This window comes from Lotus japonicus, chromosome 2 (genome assembly GCF_012489685.1).
Source record: "Lotus japonicus ecotype B-129 chromosome 2, LjGifu_v1.2".
Taxonomy (NCBI): domain Eukaryota; kingdom Viridiplantae; phylum Streptophyta; class Magnoliopsida; order Fabales; family Fabaceae; genus Lotus; species Lotus japonicus.
Genome location: NC_080042.1, coordinates 56,678,692 through 56,700,814, shown reverse-complemented (window position 1 = coordinate 56,700,814; position 22,123 = coordinate 56,678,692). Strand labels below are relative to the sequence as shown.

Sequence of the window (22,123 nt, the reverse complement as noted above, 5' to 3'; positions counted from 1 at the left end):
AGCATGACAATTGACAACAACAAAAAAGGTGTCATGTTGATATGACTGACAAAAATGATATAAGATTGCATCACCACCAGAACTCTTGAACCACCAACCTTCTGCTCAGGGCTTCAATAATCCCCTGCAATAATATAGATTCAAATATAGTTCAATGGTGCAAATTGCAATAACCCCCCTCAGCCATATCATGTATACCTCCTAATTACCGACATGCCTCCTTCCTTAATTTTTTCATTTCTTTTTAGATGCTAAACTCCTTGGTTCAACTTTTTTCCCAAGACTTTTTTAGCAATCATGGCAAGGTAGACTATTAATTCTGAAAATTTGCAATTTTTTTAAATTGAGATAAAATTTTACACAAGGTCCCATTAACAGATATATTATATCACAAAAAATAATGTTCGAATCAAAAGTTACCAAAGGTTGTGGGACAGTAGCTAAACATAGAGAATAATAAGTAAAATATGCTTTTAGTGAAATAGTTTTACTTTAATCCTTGATGTGAATAAAATGGTAAATCAGATCATATATACAGGAAAGATAGTATAAATACTAAACAACTATTGACACTGTATTTATTTACTACAGTTATTCAATATATATCAATTTACAGTAAAAAAAAGTTCTTTGGTGCATCCATGGAGAATTAAGTGAAACTGTTTTAAAAATAAGTAACTAAAATCAAATACATACCCTTTTATATGGTCTTACTCTTAACATACTTCACACAAAAATAATACAATGACACTATGTGCATGAGAGAGACAGTGTATGGATGGATTGATGTGAAGGAAGGCCACTCATACCTCACTCTCCTTTGACCATGACATGGATACCCACTCCCCCACTGTGGGCCTAACCATTTTGTAGGAACAAACACACCAGGAGATAGCCAGATTATTAGCTATCACAATGCTCCTTAGAGCAACTCCAACCCCAAAATTCTTATCTGGTTTCTTAACACACTATTCAGCACTATTCAGCACTATTCCTGTGGGCCCTGTCTGCCACATCAGACTTAAGAAACTCCTAAGAAACTGAAGCAGATTTTGCTCCAACCCATGGTTTCTTAAATTACTATTTGAAGGGTCCCACCCGTGTCCCACCATACAACATAAATTAATAATATTTATTTTCACTCAATTTAGATTTAAAATTTAATACTAAATCAATACTTCAACTTAAAAATAATTTAATTAAAATTAATACGAATTTAATTATTAATTACTAATTTTACTTAATATTTAAAACAATTAAATTTAAATATCGGCATGCTAACTTGAAACAAAAATAAAAAAGTACATTGTGTTATTTCTAGCAAAAACAATTTTATTGAATGATAGAAATAAAGACGAAAGAAAATACATGACAATGAAAAATAAGCAACAATACATTTGAAATGAAATACATAATAACACTTGAAGGTTAATTTTCATTATTCTCGTTTTCGGGAAGCTGCCAAATATGCTCCACCAAGTCTGCTTGAAGCTGGTGATGAATTGACCTATCAATTTGATGTGCTCTTCTTTCCAAGATATTTCTAAAAGCGGGAATAGGACCACTTACTACTTCAGCATCCAATATGTCATTATTGACCTGATCATAAACAAAATTACCTCGGTACGTGTTGCGCTCATCTTCAACAATCATGTTGTGCAATATGATGCAAGCATACATTATTGACTTCATCTCATTCGGATGCCAAAAGCGTGATGGACCACGAACTATTGCAAACCGAGATTGGAGAACGCCGAATGCACGTTCAACGTCCTTTCTTGCTCCTTCTTGTCTTTTCGCAAATTTTTGCCTTTTTTCTCCTTGCGGCATTGGGATGGTCTTCACAAATGTAGCCCACGGGGGATAGATACCGTCTGCTAGATAGTATCCCATGTTATACATTGTTCCATTCACGCTAAAGTTCACCATGGGAGCATTTCCACTCAAAACCTCATTAAAAACCGGAGATTGATTTAGCACATTAATGTCATTGTTAGAACCTGCAATGCCAAAAAATGCATGCCAAATCCACAAGTCTTGTGATGCCACTGCTTCAAGCATGATTGTGGGCTTTCCATGATCACCTCGGGTGAATTGACCTTTCCACGCAACTGGACAATTCTTCCATTCCCAATGCATACAATCAATAGAACCCAACATACCTGGAAATCCACGAGACTCGCCCCATTGAAGTAAGCGGGTAATGTCTTCCTGGTTCGGGCGCCTCAAGTATGTTCCACCAAATACTGCACACACACCTTCCACAAAATTCTTTAAGCACTCAATTGCAGTACTTTCACCAATTCGAACGTACTCGTCAACACTGTCAGCAGGTGATCCGTACGCCAACATACGAATAGCGGCGGTGCACTTTTGTAATGGTGACAGGCCTTGTCTTCCAACTGCATCGACAGACATTAAAAAGTACGGGTCATGAGACCCAAGGGCCCCTACAATTCTGAGGAACACATGCTTTCGCATTCGAAACCTTCGTCGGAAAAGCTCTTCCGTGTACACAGGATTTTCGGAGAAGTAGTCATTCCACAACCGCTCGTTCCCAGCTTCACGATCTCTCTCTATCACCTTTCTTGTTCGCTTGGGCCTAACGGTGTTGGCACGTCGTTGATAAAACTCCATCTCCTCCTGCATCATATCTTCTATAGTCGTGTCATTGATAAGTTCGTCAATGACAACGTCGTAAATGTCCAAGTCGGCCATATTGTTTGGATCCATTCTATGACACAATGAGAAACTATCAGTGTAATTGGATAGGAGGAAGAAAATATGAGAGGACAAAACAACTCTTGAATGTTGAGATGAATGAAATATGACATGTATAAATAAGAGAAACAACAACGGCTATATTCTCCAACGGCTATATTCCACAACGGCTATATTCCCCAACGGCTATATTCCCCAACGACTATATTCCCCAACGGCTATATTCTCCAACGGCTATATTCCACAACGGCTATATTCCCCAACGGCTATATTCCCCAACGGCTATATAGAACACATAAGTAGAAACGCAGTACACATTAAGAAAAATTCGAATACTGAAATTACAACATTAATGCAGAATACATAAGTAGAAATGCTAAAATTACAACACTGATGCAATACACATAAGTAGAAATGCTAAAATTACAACACTAATGCATAATCAATAAGTAGAAATGCTAAAATCACAACATTGGCACACGCTAAGAAAGACAACAACAAGAATTAAGACATTCCTAGTTCTTTCATGGCGAATTCAACTAGGCGCTGATGCGTTGCTAACTGCACCTCGTTCATTTCAGATGTGTCCTCCATAAGGATATCTTTGTATTCCTTCAATAACCGCGCCTTTTGAAGTTTGTTTTTTTCCTTTCTCACCTCCAGTTCTTCAGTCTTGAGCTTCTCAAAACTCGCAAGGAATCCCAGTTTAGCTTTCCCGATGGCTATCATCTCGGAGTTAGGAACATAATCGAGATCACTTGAAGCTGTGTCTCCTACTTTGGCCTTCCTTTTCTGGTTCTTTTTTCCCAACGGGCGGGTTGCTGGTTGTGTGGCCTCATATTCGTCGCCCTCGATTGATGCACTCCGGTCAGACGATGTTGCATACACCCCATCTACTGACTTCTTCTGCCTCGTTGAACTGGTTGTCATAAATGTTCCCTTCCACTTTGGTTCATCCTTCACCAACCGCCATTCATTCTCATGTTTGAAATCTTTACCCGTATCTACATGATATAATTGATGCGCCGTAGCCATGATGTCCTTATCTGAGTGTCCACTTTTCCAATGATTGACGGCTTTAGTGTGGCAACCGACAAATTTTTGAAGATCAGCATTCAATTTATTAAAATGAGATTTCAGGGATAACCATGTCCTCGAAGGAGAGGCATCGTCGCGGTACTCCTCATATTGGGCTCGAATCTTATTCCAGAACAAATCTGACTTTTGCTCATTTCCCACGACCCGATCGGTAGAAACGTTGAGCCATGACTGAAGAAGAAGTATATTATCTTTACCACTCCATTTGGTGCGTTTATTTCCGGATTCTTCAAGATCAATATCATCTAGACCCCGTTGAGTAGAAAATTCAGGCTCCTCGGGCATAGCCTCACATTGTGTACTTGAGACTTTTGAACTACTGCTGCTACCAGTAGGAGGTGCTTGGTATTGTGGTGGATACATGCAATATTGTGGATTGTTTGGATAAGACATTTGTGATGGATATGATCCCATTTGACCCTGAGGTTGGTTTTGATGGTAGAACGATTGTGGAAACATTTGATACGAAGGATTTTGAACATTACCACCGGTGTGAGGAGGTTGGTTTTGAGGGTGACACATCTGCGGATGTTGGCTTTGTGGTTGATACATTTGCGGATGTGGGTTTTGTTGTTGGAACATCGGCATAGGTTGGCTTTGCGGGCGAATCACCTGCGAATGTTGGTTTTGTTGTTGGAACACCATCATAGGTTGGCTTTGCAGGTGAATCATCTGCGGAGGTTGGTTTTGTGGCGGAAACATAGGCGAAGGTTGCAAACCTTCACTTGTAGGAGGTGTTTCATTGTCGAGCAGTGGATAATATTGCTCATAAGGATTAGACATTGTGAGAAATTTGAGAATTTTTGGACAAGAGAGAAATTGTGGGAGTAAATGTTGGTGTTTCAAATGGTCTACTGCACTATATATAAGGTAAAGAATCTGAGAATTGAAAAAACGGTCGGAGAATTGAAAAAACGGTCAGAAAACGGGCAGAAAAACCGGTCAAACCGGTCAATTTAAAAAAATTCAAAAAAAAAAAGCCCAAACGGGCAGAAAACCGGCACCAGCCGGTGGGATGACCGGCTCAGCCGGTCACCCACTATATAATCTATTTTTCCTCACTCTCACCCTCAGACCCAACCCTCAACCCTAGCCGCTCCTCTCTTCTTCCTCTCTTCTCCCACGCTCAGCTTCTTCTTCAACCTCTCTCACTCACCTTCTTCCTCAAGCTCTCACTCACCTTCTTCTTTTCCCCTTCCTCTTTCCCCCTTCCTCTTTCCCTGACCTGCAGCGCCTCCTTTTCCCCTTCCTCTCACCCTGACCTGCAGATCCTTCCTCTCTGCCTCACTTCTCCTTTTCTCCTTCCTCTCGACACCTCCCCTTCTCCTTCCTCTCTCCCTCACTTCTTCTCCCTCGATCTCTCTGGTCCACTCCTCCAAAGCCCCAACCGATCACCAAACATCAACCGCCGCCACCAAACAACCACATGCAGTCACCATCGGCCACCAAACAACCACCACCGCCACCATACAGCCTCAATCCGACCCCCACAACCCCTGTTTGCAAGCTTCAAAGCCTTGAAGCTTGCAAAAATCCTTCCTTTTCACACATGCAAGGGCCAATACTCTCAGATCAGAGCTTCCAGAACTTCACCAGAGAAGATTTTTTTATTTATTTATGTAAATATCAATTTTTGTGTTTTAAGTTTCAATTTCTTCATGTAAAGTTTCAATTCATTCAATAAAATTGCAATTTCCGTCCTCTGATTATGTCTCTGTTGAACTTGAATTGTTCAATTTCATCTTTTCTGTTATGTTTGCCTCTGAAAGCTGTTGGGGGAGTGAGAGAAAATATATTATTTTAGTTAAGAAACTGAAAAAGCAAAGTTGCTTGCAGAAGCAACCATGGACTGTAGTTAAGAAATTGAAACTGCCAACTAAGCAAGCTCCAATGGCTTGAAAAGCTAAGAAACGGTTCTTAGCACCTCCAACCTGGTTAAGAAACCAGCGTTGGAGTTGCTCTTAGGCTACAAAGATTCTTATCTTCTTCCGAGGTTGACACACGTCAAAACCTTGTTTGATTTGCCACCCCCTACTGCTTCAAGCAATTCCAACTCTGCAACAAAAAGTAACATTCAAATTTTGGTAGTCAGCCATTTTTTTTTCATATTTCTAGAAACTTAACTCCTTATTTAACAAGGATAGTGAATAATACGTTTGGATTAGCTTCTCTTTCATTAAAATTCATTTGAAATTAATATCAAAAAATAAAATTCATTTGAAAATTTATAAATTATCTTAAAATATTCTCGCCATAATTGATTCTGCATTAGAATCAATTATGTAAGGGTTTTCAAATATGCATGGAGATTGTTCCTATCATGAAATTATATCACAAATTTCACCAGATTTCTTATTTGATGAAGCTCAGGACAGCTTCCTAATTGTGTGAGAACACTAATCATATGATCTCTAGTTGAAGTGAAACCATGACTTAGGAACAGATGTAGAGATATCCCAAGTTATATTTATAAACTGTTGAAAACAGAAGTCAGCTATTTTTAAGTAATGTTTGTAGAAACTAAAGTCCCTATTTAACAAGAGCATCTTGTTGCAGGAGTGCATATCATGTTTGAACCGATCTTCCCCTTTATCATTTTTTTCAAATTCAAAAACTATTCATAACAGTTTCCCCCAATTATTGATTCTCCAATCAAAATCAATCATAGTGGAGTTTCTAAACATGTACTGAGATTGTTTCCATTATGAAGTAATATCACAAATTTCACCAGATTTCTTAATTGATGAAGTTTTCGAGACAGCTTCCCAATTGTGTGATAACACTAATCATATGATCTCAATTCTCAAGTTGTGGTGAAACATAACTTAGGAATAGATGTAGAGAAATCCCAAGTTATGTTTACAAACTGTTGAAAACAGAAGACGCCAAAACTTGAATAATTATAAAAGGTGAGGCCATGAATTGGACAGATACATGTTTCCTCTTTTCTATAAAGGCAATCTCATATGCATCATTAGCCCTCTGAAAGACAGAAAGGAATAACAAATATTGTTCAGAAATGCCACAGCTTGGAGGTTGAAATTTACTAGAAAGTGGATTTTGAGTTACTGACTCACTGGTTTGAAATAGCATGGTGGGGTTGTAATACCTATTGACATGTGAAGTATATCAACAATCATGTGACTAAAGTGTAACAGTTGACTGAATATGAAACCTTTCATAAGTAAATGAGAATCCTCTGTTATCAGTAGAAAAGGTTGGAGGTAAGTCCAAGAAGAAGAATAGGGTCAATGTTCAAGGTGGTTCAGAAACTCCGAAAACATTACGTGTATGTTTGAAAATCCTTCTACAATTGATTATGCCTAAGAAACAATTATGAGAAAGAAGCTTCTGTGAATAGTTTATAGTTTTCAGAATTGGTTCTGACTAAAAAGAATCTGATTCAAACATGCTATAAGAGATAACTGTTTTTGTAACCCTACAAGTAATTATAACTTACATCAGGCAGTTTGCACACAGCAGATAGACCTTTATTTTCTTTGTCAACTCAGTTTATAACTAACCATGAGCACAAAATTCTTTGGATGTGAGGGAAATCAAGTGGTTCAATAGTATGATAGTTCATCTCTGTTCAGTAAGACAACTTAGTTTGGCATGTAGAATCTAGACAAGGTATAGTGTTACGGCCTATCAAGACATGAACTATCATTGAGATCCAAGATGTATAATTTAAATTCCATGGACTACTCCAGTATCCTTTTCTCCATTCAGGTGAAGAAATCATGTTGATATCCCCCTCCCGGTGATGTCATTTTGTCGTTGAAAAAACTTGTTCTAGCCATAATGTTTCCTGCTTTTTTAATAATTTTTCATACAGAACCATAAAGATTCAGAGTGCTTTAATTCTTCAAATATTTTTATGAGTGTTTTATATCAATATCATCATATCAGTGTCAAATGTCAATAGCTTAAAAAGAGAACCACATAAATTTAAAGGTAATCATTAATTCATAAATCCAGGAAGCTATTTCCAAGGGAAATTAATATTTCTGATGTAGCATTTGATCTACACAAGTGAAAAAGAAAAACAAGTAGGAGAGTACTATATTCTTGTCTGAGTATCTCCTTGACAATTTAGAATTGAATTTTTCACACACAACCAACTTCATAAGGAACTTTGTAAACATGGCGTTCCTTATTATGGCCAATTTAGACATTCATTCCACAAGAGATAATGAGGCACAGTTTTTTAAGTTGAAGATTAATATTAGAATTAGGACTCAAAACCATTCTCATTACAAAATCACTAGCAAAAATACTGTGACATTCTTCTTGCTCCTTCCTGATCATAACACAGTCACTAACAACATGCTCTTTAGGTCTCCTCTAATATCCTTTTTGTTTCAACCCAGAGACCAGAAAATTTTCCACTAGATGGAAAAGAATAATTAGAAAAGCACTTCAAAGAATCAGATAAATCCTACAATTACACAATTCTACAGGAGTTGAAAAGAAGCACATTACACTAAGGTTGCATCAGCATAGACCTCAGCCAGCATGCCATCCTCACTACCACTCATGGCAAACAGTTCTGCATCCTTCTCTTCCTCACTGGAAAAATCTCTCCTTTCAAGCTTAGCATGAGCTGCAATGTATACCATTTTCTGAGCTCTTTCCAATGAAGCGCTCGAGTGTTGTTTATTTGCAGAAATTTTCCTCATGAAAGACCAATTACTCTTAAACCCAGATGAGGTTGCATGCAGGAAAATGAGCCTCACTGCAATCTTCCCCAGTGATTTGAACTCACACAAGCATGTTTCCCAGACAAGCCTACTGCTCAGTGGATTCGCAACTTTCATCTTTCCGGTCATCGGATCCCTTTGTTTCATCTGAACAGCCTGTGCATAAAGTGGATCAAGCCCTTCTGATCTCCATTTCATTAGCTCCATCAACACAACATGAGCTTCTTCTCTTGAGGCTAGCCGAGTCAATAACTTATCCACATCTTTCTCCTGCTCGCGTGTCAAACACTTGAATGGAGGAAGGTACTTTCCACTTGTGTCTTTAATCAAGTAAAGTGGATCAAGAATAAATGCTGCTGACCAAGCAGGGTGATAGTTTTTTCTGAACCTTTTTTCAACTATTTTATCAACAGGTCCTTCCATAACATTGTACTTGCCACACCACTCCTTCACTTTGGTTCTCAGCTCCTCCCAAAGAGGCAAGCACCGACCAATCAATGGCCTCTCAGCTTCCATGTCCTGAACCATTCCCTTGATAATCTTCACAAGTGAATAAACTGCTTCTAGTTCATTCCAAAACTCCTCATTCTGAACCATCCCAGCAACTTCTCTGGCCAGTGGATCCTCCATGCACATTACCTTAAACGAGTCCTCCAACATTACCATTTGGATGATTCTAGCACAGGACAAAATGTCCTCCAGCATTGGAAACACAGATGCAAAGTTTGTCATAGGGTCACATTTCGGTGGAGGGACTCGAAGCAACCCGGGATAGTCCATCTCCTGCATCCGGTACTTGAGAAAAATATTCCTCACCTGAGATTCAGTGTCTATAAAATTTGCAACCTTTAGGCAATTCTCAGTCACAACCCTGAAAAGTGGTAGCTCTTTGTTAAAATCCTTGATTAAACTAATGAACCCCTGAAGCTGACAAGAAGTATTTACCATCCAATGGTTCTGAATCTCCAAGTTCCTCAATGCCTTGGCCTTAAACTTGTCCGCAACAATCCCCACACACCTCTGCACCACGCTCCCGCTAACACCGGTCACCGATTCCCACAAAACCTCCTCCGCATACTTGGATGAAACCACTCCCCCGGTGGACACTGCCTTCTGGAACACACTAGTCCCATTAGGAAGATTCACCATAAACTTAACCAGACTCTCACCACCACAACACAAGCTATACCAATTCCTATTCTTCCAACCATCACTAGCCACCTGAAAAAACATTGCATCCCTTACCTTGGCCTCAGACTCAGCCTTGGCCTCACTGAACCTAGCATCAAGCCTAGGACCTGAAATCTCACGCTTCAGAGTTGTTGGCAAACCCACCTGACCAAGAAAAGCTTGGAACTTGCGGTGCTCAAGAGTAGACAAAGACACAGACCCACAACACTCATAGAACCAATCAGCAAGCAATTCCAAAGCAGAATTAACCTGTTCTTTACTCAAAGCAGGACCAGGTGAAGTCTTGGGACTCTTGAGCTTCTTCACACTGTCCTCAAACATAGCCAAAGCACACAAATCTTCCTTCCCACCAGACAGCACCAAATGATGCTGCTGGTGCGGGCTCACCGAGTTACCGTGCACCTGCGGGTACCCCATTTCAACCATTGCCAAGGCATGGTTTTGATAAGAAGCCACAGGTGAACCAACACCCCCCATTTCCGGCGAACTCCTCTTCCGGTTCGAACCGGCCACCGACGAGATGGGAAGCGGCGAAGGGACCGAACCGGGCTTCAAACCGGAGCTGAAATTGGCGCAAGTTCCACGCTTCAAGTGCTCAGAAGCGGTTCTGGAAGGGTTTGAAGCAGAGAAAACAGAGTCACAGAGGGAGCACTTGAGCTTCACCGATTTGGGCATGCCCGTGTCGGGATTTCGAACCAGAAGGGGTTCCAAGTGCGCCCAGTACCATGCCCCTTTACCCTTGATCGCCTTGGTACGAACAGTGACGAGACCCTCGTAGCGTTTGTTAACGGCTTTGACAGCAACGTCGTCGGAGGATGAAGAAGGGAGAGGGTCGGTGGAAGTGGAGGTGGTGGAAGCCATTGTTTTGGCCAAAAGGGTGTCTGAATTGGGGACCAAAATGGAGTCTTGGGGTTCCCTGAGGTGAAGGGTCAGAACGGGGTTGCAGTGCTGTGAAGATGGAGCTGAGCTTGTGGTGAGGGTGGTTTCACCATTGTGGTGACAGTGGGATTCGTTTTGGGGCATTTAGCCCATAAAGGGTCGCACACTGACCCTGTAACAGAGCCAGGGATGCGCAGAGAGATGGGGAAAAGATGAAGTAGGAGAAGGGTGCAAGGTGTTTGATGAATTGTGTGAGTGAAGAAGAAGAAGAAGAAGAAGAAGATGAAGATGAAGAGGATGATGGTGGAAGAGAGTGAGTGGTGATGTTTTTCTACTTGAGACTACAAAAATGAGTAGAGAAGAGAGGTGCATATAGAGGAGCTACTGAACAGGGAACAAGGAAGAGAGAGAGAGATGAGTCAACAAAATTTGTATTTCTCAACCAAAAAGGGGCACTCTTTTTTGTTTTACTTATTTTATTTGTTTCTTTTGTTTAGAAATTAGAGATTGGAGGTTTTTTTTTTTTTCTAGAAGGAAGGGGATAGGAGTTTAAATTATAATATGTAATAGTAAAAAATATCATTTATCATTTAAAATTATTTTATCATTTAGGTTTATTTTTTATTGTTTTAGAGGCAAATATTAATTATTAGTAATGTTAATAAATTAGTTATTCTCAGGATTTGAACCCTTCACCCTTCACTCTCAAACTCTTATGTCTCCTAACTCTTACTACTTGAACTAACCTTTGAGGACCCTTTATCATTTAGGTGTATTTTGGTTTGGATGACATGACTTGACGTATCTCAATATATTAACGAAAAGTCTAATCTACAATGTTAAATTTAACCTCGATTACTGAAGCATAATTTTGGCACGTTAAATTTTTTTTTAAGAAATTCTATTTAAGAGATTTAAATTAGTTTCTAAATTTTTAGATGCACAAGGCTCGAATCTAATACATTGCTTAAGTAATTAAGCATATAATACTTAAGAAATAATTAATGCATTAATTTTTAAATTATAAGTTAATTAGTTTTGGAGATAATGGTAAATACATGGCAAATGTAAAATTTTTCACACAGTCATCAAATTGTTTTTTTCACTACATCAGAAAAATAAATTGTATATTTCATGTTCATGGATTGATGATGGACCTCCCTACTCCAACCCGTATGTTTCATATCCTTTGAGTTATCGTTTAGGGATAGTCATCAAAGAGCTAGAGGACATAAGGGTTGGGGAGAGAAAGGTTCAGGGCTCGAATCCTGGAAGGAAATTTAAAGGGATTTTCTAACTTACTAACAACTAACCACTAACATTTGCCTATAAAAAAAATCAAATTGTTTTATGCAACATAAAAAATACAATTTTAATTCATTTATATAAAAGAGGAACGTAATAATTTATCAAATGTGGCATAAAATAGTTGGATATTAGTGTAAAACTTCTTTTGCTCGAACGTGTATATCTCTTAGTTTTATTTAATAAAAAAATGCAGGAATTATAATTGGCTCTTATTCACTGTTGTAAGTGAATCCATCAAATATCGTGTCTATAATTTAATAATTAAGTTAACAGTGTTTTTTTTTTTTGAATGGGGAAAAAATTAACAGTGTGATTGTATTTGAATTTAGTCATAGCTTAACTTGATCTTGACTGTTGATATTTTCATGTCGTCAAAAATTTAATCTAATTAATCTAATAGACAATATTTGATCAGTTCTTATTTTTCTGGAAGAAACTCTATTTTTCTAGAAAAAAAACCAATTCTAATTTTTTTATCTTACATAAAAATTAGGTTTTTTTCTAGTATTTTTCCATTTACACAAAAACAAAAACCTATACCGCTTAAGATAGAGTAAGATATTGAGTTTGATTGGTTTTCAAATGGAGAGGGCCTGAGTATGGATTGAATAGGAATATAGGATCCTCGAGTGACTTGGGAAGAGGATTTTATGGTCGTTAGCTTTTCTCAAATCATTTTCTTCCTTAAAATAAGAAAAGCTCTTAAAAATTGAGGGTTAACTAATTAACTTCAATTATTAAGCTAGCTACTTGCTTACTTTTGTGGCTTATCTAAAAAAAACTTGCTTACTTTTGTCGTCTGGTTATTTGATTTATTCTACGTTTACTATTCTAATATTCTACGTTTACACAGTATATTATCACTTACTCAAGTAAACATTTAAACTTTTACAAAAAGAAAACAAAAATTTATTTCAATTAATTAAAAGAGTTTAATGGATATGCACTGACAGTGTAAAATAGTTTTACACAGTCATCCAATCAAAGCATGCCACATAGGAGAGATAATTACATTTGACTTTAATTTTAATTAAAAGAATAAGATATTTTCTGATTTGGCGGAATTCAATTGGATGTCTGTGTAAAACTATTTTACACTGTCAGTGCATATTCATTAAACTCTAATTAAAAACTCATCTTGTCGGTAAATATGTTATGATACCCTATTTCATTTCAGTGTTTTCAATTTATTTATTTTTTGTGCAAAGGGAGGGCTAAAGCCCAAAGAAAAAACTAGACAAGAACAGAATGCGGGAAAGAGACTTCCGCTGCATCAGACCACAGGTAAGTTGCGACTCCAAGGGGAGGAGAAACCAAAGAATTCAAGCCAATATTAAGGTCATGAGTCATGTCAACTAACCGATCCGCCACCTGGTTGGCTTCCCTACGCACGTGAACACACGCCACCTCCCTATCCCGCGCCATCAGGGCCTTTACCAGGTTCACCATCGATGCATAAGGGTGAAGAGGAGAGCACCCACCATTAATCAAGTTCACCGCGCAGTAAGGGAATCGCTCTCCACAATGAGACGAGGCCACCCCGATCCTAAGCTAAAGTAATGGCAGAAAGGATTGCCCAAAATTCAGCCCAAAGAACTTTAACTTGGCCAAGGTTCCTGGCGAACCCAATGAGCCAATGACCATCAGAGTCACAACAGTTAGCCTGTAAACCGCCACCCCTCACTGAACCAACAGTGTTGAATTTCATCCACGACACTTGCGAAGGGGACCATCCCACCTGGATGTGATGATAACTACGAGTCGTGGAAGCTGAATGTGACATCGTTGCATGACACTGGCGGTAATCCAAACTCAGACGCCTAGCTGACGTAAGAATCTGCTGCAAAGTATATAACAATAGTTATGTCTTCTTAATAATAAAAATAATAATAACAATATTATTATTATTATTATTATTATTATTATTATTATTATTATTATTATGAAAAGTGTGATTGTTTATAGTTATTTGGACATGATTTGACTTATGTTCTAGTATGTCCAAAAGGCTAATAAGCTTAATATCATCCGGCTCAAAGGTTCCACAATCAAGTGAATAATGTAATATCAACAGGTCAAGACAGACAAAAGTGAGTTCATTTTGTCCGATAATTAGTCGAGTGGATTTAAGATAGTACACTTATAAGACAATTGCAAGCTTGTCTATGGGCATCCATCATCTCAGAAGTTAATACATAAAGGCTTCACTAAGGTTCACCGCCTCGAGTATGTCTCTCACTATGTCTATAAATATATATTTGATTGTTCATTTACATAAGCGTTACTCATTTTGTTAACTCATTGTTCTTCTATGGCTTTGAGTTTGAGTGGAGAAATGATGTTCACAAGTACATCCTTTACAAGGATGGGAAAATAGTGGGAAAAACCTTCGATAATACTCTTCCCCCCTCAATTTAAAAAGTCCAAAAATAATACATGTATGAAATCTAGAATGAAGTGTAAAATTATAAAAAATAGCTACATTAAAATTCCTAACTTTAATACACGCCTCTATAATTCAATAATAACCTGAAATATATGATTGTTGGTTCATTAGTTATGACGCTTCAAGTTTTGAAAAGCTTAAAAGAACCACACGAGTTCAAGAATCTAATAGGTGTTGTCTTAGCCAAGAGATGATTCAAAGCAAATGTTTTAAATTAACACTTAAAAGAAGTTTTTTTATCTTATAATGCTTACAATGCATCTCAAACATTTTATACGCATAAGCTAGTCAAACTTGACATTACATTGCATTGCTTGCCAAGATGGGGCCCACCCTTTCTAGTCAGCCAAAAGGCTAATAGGCCCAATACCGTCTAAGGTAGTCCGAAGGTTCCATAACTAAGTGGTCACCATGTTGGCTAACCGTGACAGCCAAAAACGAGTTTCATCTCATCCAACAATCAGCCAAACATATTTAAACCAACACATTTATAAGAGAATTAGAATATTGTCTACGAGCAACCATCATCTCAAAAGTCATACTCATACGTAAAGACTTAAAAAGTACAAGACTTATCGCATCGAGTATGTCTCTCAACATGCCTATAAACACTTGTGGCGACGATGAAGGGTGTTGAGTTGTGAATTGTGACATATAAGTTATGACAATGGCACGATTGAACGTTAACTATATGCATGTCAATGCCAATGTAGTTTTACGTATCTCAATGCACTAATGAAGAAATTATAATTTGTCATATTCTACTTAATGTGGATTTTAAAAGCAGAATTTTGACATGTTGGTTTTCTCACGTGAAAAATGAATTAAAATTTGGCACTCCTTATCTTCCTAATTATAAGTACATTTTACATGTTTTGCATATCTCTCAATATGAGTTAATTTATTTTGGTAATACATATAACATAAGTTAACTTAAAATGTCAATTAAACATTTAAATTATTTTTGCACGTTAGCCCTTAACAATATTTTATGCTCCATATTCATTTGTAAATGTTAGATAAATGATCAAAGTTAACGTGGATGCAAGATGGTCAGGAGCAAATTCCACGAGCTTCGGTTTTGTTGCTCGATCTCACTCTGGAACGATGCTAGTGGCTGGCACGCACGAGGAAGATCAACGCATGGACCCCTTGGTTGCCGAAGCATTAGCCCTGCGTTGGTGTATGCTACAGGCGAGAGAACTGGGAATGGATAGTGTGATATTTGAATCTGACTCTCTTTCTGTCATTAGAGCAATGAAAACCGATTCAAGTGCTTGGACTATTCAGAATATCATCCAAGACTGCCATGCTTTAGCAAAGGATTTTAATTACATCTCGTTCTCCCATGTAAAGCGTAATGCTAATTCCCCAACCCACATGCTTGCCTCTATAGCTTTTAAGTTTAATGATCATGTATGGTGGGATCATCCCCCAACTGAGAGCATCTTCTATTTGTAGATGCAGCTTTCTTTTAATCAATGAAGTACTGAAATTCAAAAAAAAAAACATTTACAAATGAATTCTTTCAGTGTTTTTAATAAGGGACAATTTAAAATTAACAATCTTTTCATAAATTTAAGATAACTTTTAATTTAAAAATTAGTTAAAAATGGCTTCTAGATAAAATAAAAGAAGTATAATTTGACTCTCATCTTGCAACTTAAATGTCTGTTTGTACATGTTATTTTTAGATAAGTCAAATATTACCATAGCCCAACTCCCAAACACGTTCATAAATATGGATTAAGATCTTTTATTATAACTAAATGATGTCTCTTTTCCAATTTACCTAATGAAATTTATGATACGTAAAAACACATGAATATATGACATTTATAATGTTTTATAAGTAATTTATAATTGCTGTGATACAATTTCATTTGTGGCTCAGGAACTGCGACAGTATTTTGAGACAGAAGACATATAGCCCAAATCAACTTTCATGATGTAGATGAGATTCGATTGTTTTTCCTCACTATATACTAATCAACTATCAACATGATAACTTGCATATATATTGCCGTAGTTCACACTATAGAATTAACATAAACATAAACATAAACACCCCGATAAATTGAATGGAATCCTTCTTTATCATGATTTGGCGATAATTAAGACGACATTAATTATTGAATGATTAAAGAAGGGGGAGGGGGGAATGAACAAAGAACAGTATACATGATTGTGATGAAAAGTCAAAACTATACATACATATACACTTGGTTTTGGTGTGGAGCGATGATGAAATAATTTCACCTAAAGCATGTGGTTGTTAAGCATAGACTTTACAAGTATTATATCAGTTGTAATGTCTCATTCACCTTTTAAAAGAAAATAAAAAAAGGGATAACAACGCATTGTAATTGATGCTTTTATGTCAACTTTTGTAAACACGGACAGTATTTTATTGTCACATAATGTCTCATCTTTTGTAAATTAAGCAGTGATGTACTCAGAAGCAACCAAAACCATTGGATGCGTTTTGATTTTTTTGCCTTCAATTGAGTTGATGATCTTTTCCTTTTTTGGCCACTTACTATTAATCAGTGGAGTAGAACTTAAGACAATGGAGTGCTTAATTTCATTTTATAATATAAAATGATTCTGAATCAGGAAAAAATGAATAAAAATTGGGAACTACTTTGTTCGTTACAAAGGGAAGAAAAAATTATTATATAACTAGTTCTGTAACCCGTGCGTTGCACGGAAATTTAATGTTGTAATATTTTAATAAATAAATAAGCTATTTTTGTATAAGGCAACCCTGTAAAGATAGATGAAGAGAAAAATGAAACAAATAATTGTAATTGTAATTGTGTTGTGTACATCAAACATTTCCAAAAACTTCCTTAAACACTACATTTACAGTACTGGTCTGTTGTTTGCCCGCCTCATCGAGTATACAAAGTTTAAGACATTTTCTTGAGCGTACTCTAGAAAGAGCTACATATAACTGACCATGAGTGAAGACGGGCCTCGGAAGGAAGAGACCAACATGAGATAGTGTTTGTCCTTAGCTCTTGTTTATGGTCATAGCAAAGCATATTGCAATTGGAAACTGTCTTCTTCTGAATTTAATTGGAAATTTGAAATCAGAAGGAACCAAGTCCATTCTTAAAATGTGCACTTTGTCACTGACATTTGTTCCTGTGATAACAGTTGCACCAATAAAACGTTCACCAAGTTCATCTACAATTAACCTGGTTCCATTGCATAAACCTGCTGCTTGGTCTATATTTCTCAAAAGCATGATTGGAGTACCAACTTTCAATAAAAGTTTGTGGTTAGGCATTCCTGAACTTTTAGTGTCGTTCAAAAATTCGGTGCTAAACCACTCACCTTGGATTTCAGAATCCTCATCAGATCGTAAGGCAGAGTCGGAGCTCAGATATTCATGCTCTGGTGCAGCTATCATCCCAAGCATGTATGTGTTTATCATTTCAACAGCCTCTAGTGTAGGGGCCAATATTGCCCTATCTTGAAAGAACTGAGGGTCTTTCATTTTGTGCGCAAAGTCAGGATATGTATATCTAATCAATTCCATTAATGGGCCAGGACTATTTGGGATGAGCAGATCTGGCGGGATTTGGACTTCGTACTCTCCTCCTCCGAAATCTGGATGGTCGCCATTTCCAATTTTACCAATTCCACATTTTACCGAAAATAATTTTGTGTTCATATCTTATCAATAAATATCTGAACTGAACAAGTTAAAGAAACATTAGTTAGTAAATAATTGAGCTCTTTAAACATTTAGTTGAATGTTGAATTTGTTGATTATGAGCATGAATTAGAATGATTTATTGAAAGATAAGTCTATCCACTTAATGTGATCTCAGAGTGTACTGTTGAAAAGATTAGTCAATAGATATGGTGCCCACTAGGGTAGACCTTTATTATTTTGGTCCACCGGTGCACCAGGGCTATTACAAACTTTGCACAAGGGTTATTTCAGACTTTACCCCTTTCTCTCCTTCTTCCTCCCACCCTCTCCTTCCTCCCAGCTTCCAGACCAATCTGAATCTTCACCACTTCAATCTCTCCACCATTGTAGCCAACTCCGTCACGTTGTCAGCCATGGCCCCTGCTTCCACTCTCTCCTTCCAAACCCGAACGCAGCTCTGTCATTCAGAACTCCACCTTCGATTACAGACCCATTTCGACCTCATCGGTGTCTCCACCACTTTCAGTCACCCCATCCCACCCAAAGCTTCTGCACCACCATCATTCAGACATTCACCCAACCTCCATCTTTCTCTCTTTGGAAAAAAAAATCAGATCTGGAGGTTGAAAGCATGTAAATTGCTGCAATAAAATTCTTCATGTAAGTTTCAGATCTGGGTTTTACATAATAAGCTCTCGTATTTCTGCAACCACAACACTGAAAGTGACATTTGAAAAGAGAAAGTTTTCATTTTTACAGTTTTGAAGCCACAGTGGTGGGGGGAGGAAGCCCACAACTCATAGCATTATTAGCCGAAATTAACCATCTGGGTTTTCTTTTTGCTTGCTACTTTTGAGTTCCTGTATGGAATTGGCATAGCATTGGAGAAACACAGACACGCCGGAAGCACAGAGAAAAGAGAAAGAAGAGGGGTTGTCAATTTCCAGTTTTGCCCTTTTAATCATCCATCCAATCCTAACCGTTCACTTAAAGAATATTCTAAGATTCTTGGATCCAATGATATTTAAGACTGGTGCACCGGTGGATCAAAAATAAACTTGTCTATCCTAGTGGGCACCAATAGATATTAGTTGTGAGATACTTTGATGATAAAGAATAAAATAAAAAATCTGAAATATGGTAATGTGGGGAGTGAAAATATTTATTCAATTCGTTTTTTTTTATAAGAAAATTATTAATATGAATTATATGTGGGACATTAAAAGCATTTATCGACTAGGAAATTTTATAATGCCGTATATGTGATGAAATAGTGACGGCTAGCTATTGTAAATGTGAGAGGGAAAAGTTGCTCAGTGCGTGAAATGAAAGCATTTCTAGATCTTCTTGGACATGTCATTTGACTAAGTAAGACTAATGTTACTCCTTAATCCTTCCACAACTGTCACCTACCTACTAGATGGAGAATATATTACATTATTTTTTATATTTCTAAAATATCTAAGAGCATTTAATTAGTTAGATCAAACATTCAACTAAAATATGGGACAATTACCATTGGGACATAAGCGCTCAATCAACCACAACATATCGGACATAAGCACCACTCTATATGCCATCCCACACATCTAGTTCTTACAACTCAACAAAAGATCTTCATCCTAATTTTTCAGTAATTATAATACTCACCATTAAACTTAAGTGACCTATTCATAGAGGTAACCTCAATAAGAAAGGATCTAGATGAAGTCATTTTATGTGTTCCAATCCAGATATAAGGAGTATTAATGTTTCCAACGAAGCTCTGATGCCAATTGTAATGATTAACTCACCTAAGGGTGTAGGGTGTGGGGAATTAGATGGTTCTTCAGAGCAACTCCAACCCCAAAATTCTTATCTGGTTTCTTAACACACTATTCAGCACTATTCAGCACTATTCATGTGGGCCCGTACTGCCACATCAGACTTAAGAAACTCCTAAGAAACTGAAGCAGATTTTGCTCCAACCCATGGTTTCTTAAATTACTATTTGAAGGGTCCCACCATACAACATAAATTAATAATATTTATTTTCACTCAATTTAGATTTAACATTTAATACTAAATCAATACTTCAACTTAAAAATAATTTAATTAGAATTAATACGAATTTAATTTAAATTTAATTTTACTTAATATTTAAAACAATTAAATTTAAATATCGGCATGTTAACTTTAAACAAAAATAAAAAAGTACATTATGTTTTTTATAGCAAAAACAATTTTATTGAATGATAGAAATAAAGACGAAAGAAAATACATGACAATGAAAAATAAGCAACAATACATTTGAAATGAAATACATAATAACACTTGAAGGTTAATTTTCATTATTCTCGTTTTCAGGAAGCTGCCAAATATGCTCCACCAAGTCTGCTTGAAGTTGGTGATGAATTGACCTATCAATTTGATGTGCTCTTCTTTCCAAGATATTTCTAAAAGCGGGAATAGGACCACTTGCTACTTCAGCATCCAATATGTCATTATTGACCTGATCATAAACAAAATTACCTCGGTACGTGTTGCGCTCATCTTCAACAATCATGTTGTGCAATATGATGCAAGCATACATTATTGACTTCATCTCATTCGGATGCCAAAAGCGTGATGGACCACGAACTATTGCAAACCGAGATTGGAGAACGCCGAATGCACGTTCAACGTCCTTTCTTGCTCCTTCTTGTCTTTTCGCAAATTTTTGCCTTTTTTCTCCTTGCGGCATTGGGATGGTCTTCACAAATGTAGCCCACGGGGGATAGATACCGTCTGCTAGATAGTATCCCATGTTATACATTGTTCCATTCACGCTAAAGTTCACCATGGGAGCATTTCCACTCAAAACCTCATTAAAAACCGGAGATTGATTTAGCACATTAATGTCATTGTTAGAACCTGCAATGCCAAAAAATGCATGCCAAATCCACAAGTCTTGTGATGCCACTGCTTCAAGCATGATTGTGGGCTTTCCATGATCACCTCGGGTGAATTGACCTTTCCACGCAACTGGACAATTCTTCCATTCCCAATGCATACAATCAATAGAACCCAACATACCTGGAAATCCACGAGACTCGCCCCATTGAAGTAAGCGGGTAATGTCTTCCTGGTTCGGGCGCCTCAAGTATGTTTCACCAAATACTGCACACACACCTTCCACAAAATTCTTTAAGCACTCAATTGCAGTACTTTCACCAATTCGAACGTACTCGTCAACACTGTCAGCAGGTGATCCGTACGCCAACATACGAATAGCGGCGGTGCACTTTTGTAATGGTGATAGGCCTTGTCTTCCAACTGCATCGACAGACATTAAAAAGTACGGGTCATGAGACCCAAGGGCCCCTACAATTCTAAGGAACACATGCTTTCGCATTCGAAACCTTCGTCGGAAAAGCTCTTCCGTGTACACAGGATTTTCGGAGAAGTAGTCATTCCACAACCGCTCGTTCCCAGCTTCACGATCTCTCTCTATCACCTTTCTTGTTCGCTTGGGCCTAACGGTGTTGGCACGTCGTTGATAAAACTCCATCTCCTCCTGCATCATATCTTCTATAGTCGTGTCATTGATAAGTTCGTCAATGACAACGTCGTAAATGTCCAAGTCGGCCATATTGTTTGGATCCATTCTATGACACAATGAGAAACTATCAGTGTAATTGGATAGGAGGAAGACAATATGAGAGGACAAAACAACTCTTGAATGTTGAGATGAATGAAATATGACATGTATAAATAAGAGAAACAACAACGGCTATATTTTCCAACGGCTATATTCCACAACGGCTATATTCTCCAACGACTATATTCCACAACGGCTATATTCTCCAACGGCTATATTCCACAACGGCTATATTCCACAACGGCTGTAAGGCCCAAGTTTTAAAGCTTTGGATAAGTGAATAAAATAAAAGAGTTTATTTGATTAAGATAAATTTGTGAAGGAAAAAGGTTCAGGAAAAGTCCAAGAATTATCGAAAAACCGATAAGAGTTATAGCACGACTAACATACGCTTAATCCTAGGTCAAAGGTATTAGTGAATAGTTAATTTACGCTTTAGGACACGATGGAAACTAATTCCAAAAATCCTCAGAGAAATGTTAGAACTTCTC

The 22,123-nt window shown here is 37.4% G+C and overlaps 4 protein-coding genes across 4 annotated transcripts; 1 reads left to right on the top strand and 3 right to left on the bottom strand.

Moving 5' to 3' along the window:
• Positions 1-1,289: 1,289 nt before the first annotated feature.
• LOC130738468 (uncharacterized) lies at positions 1,290-2,762 on the bottom strand. Its single transcript, XM_057590454.1, has one exon. It carries the CDS (start codon positions 2,731-2,733, stop codon positions 1,429-1,431), a length of 1,305 nt encoding a protein of 434 aa, XP_057446437.1. The 5' UTR covers positions 2,734-2,762; the 3' UTR covers positions 1,290-1,428.
• Positions 2,763-8,047: 5,285 nt separating this feature from the next.
• LOC130738467 (uncharacterized) lies at positions 8,048-11,027 on the bottom strand. The gene has a single exon (XM_057590453.1). The coding sequence runs from the start codon at positions 10,734-10,736 to the stop codon at positions 8,301-8,303; it is 2,436 nt and encodes an 811-aa protein (XP_057446436.1). The 5' UTR covers positions 10,737-11,027; the 3' UTR covers positions 8,048-8,300.
• A 4,342-nt stretch (positions 11,028-15,369) lies between these two features.
• LOC130736688 (uncharacterized) lies at positions 15,370-15,807 on the top strand. Its single transcript, XM_057588487.1, has one exon. The coding sequence runs from the start codon at positions 15,370-15,372 to the stop codon at positions 15,805-15,807; it is 438 nt and encodes a 145-aa protein (XP_057444470.1).
• Positions 15,808-20,254: 4,447 nt separating this feature from the next.
• Positions 20,255-21,714, bottom strand: LOC130735476 (uncharacterized). The gene has a single exon (XM_057587446.1). It carries the CDS (start codon positions 21,636-21,638, stop codon positions 20,334-20,336), a length of 1,305 nt encoding a protein of 434 aa, XP_057443429.1. The 5' UTR covers positions 21,639-21,714; the 3' UTR covers positions 20,255-20,333.
• Positions 21,715-22,123: the final 409 nt, after the last annotated feature.

Excerpts from the sequence above, each read along its gene's own strand:
- LOC130738468 (XM_057590454.1), bottom strand. The coding sequence starts at position 2,733 with ATGGATCCAAACAATATGGCCGACTTGGACATTTACGACGTTGTCATT.
- LOC130735476 (XM_057587446.1), bottom strand. The coding sequence starts at position 21,638 with ATGGATCCAAACAATATGGCCGACTTGGACATTTACGACGTTGTCATT.
- LOC130736688 (XM_057588487.1), top strand. The coding sequence starts at position 15,370 with ATGATCAAAGTTAACGTGGATGCAAGATGGTCAGGAGCAAATTCCACG.
- LOC130738467 (XM_057590453.1), bottom strand. The coding sequence starts at position 10,736 with ATGCCCCAAAACGAATCCCACTGTCACCACAATGGTGAAACCACCCTC.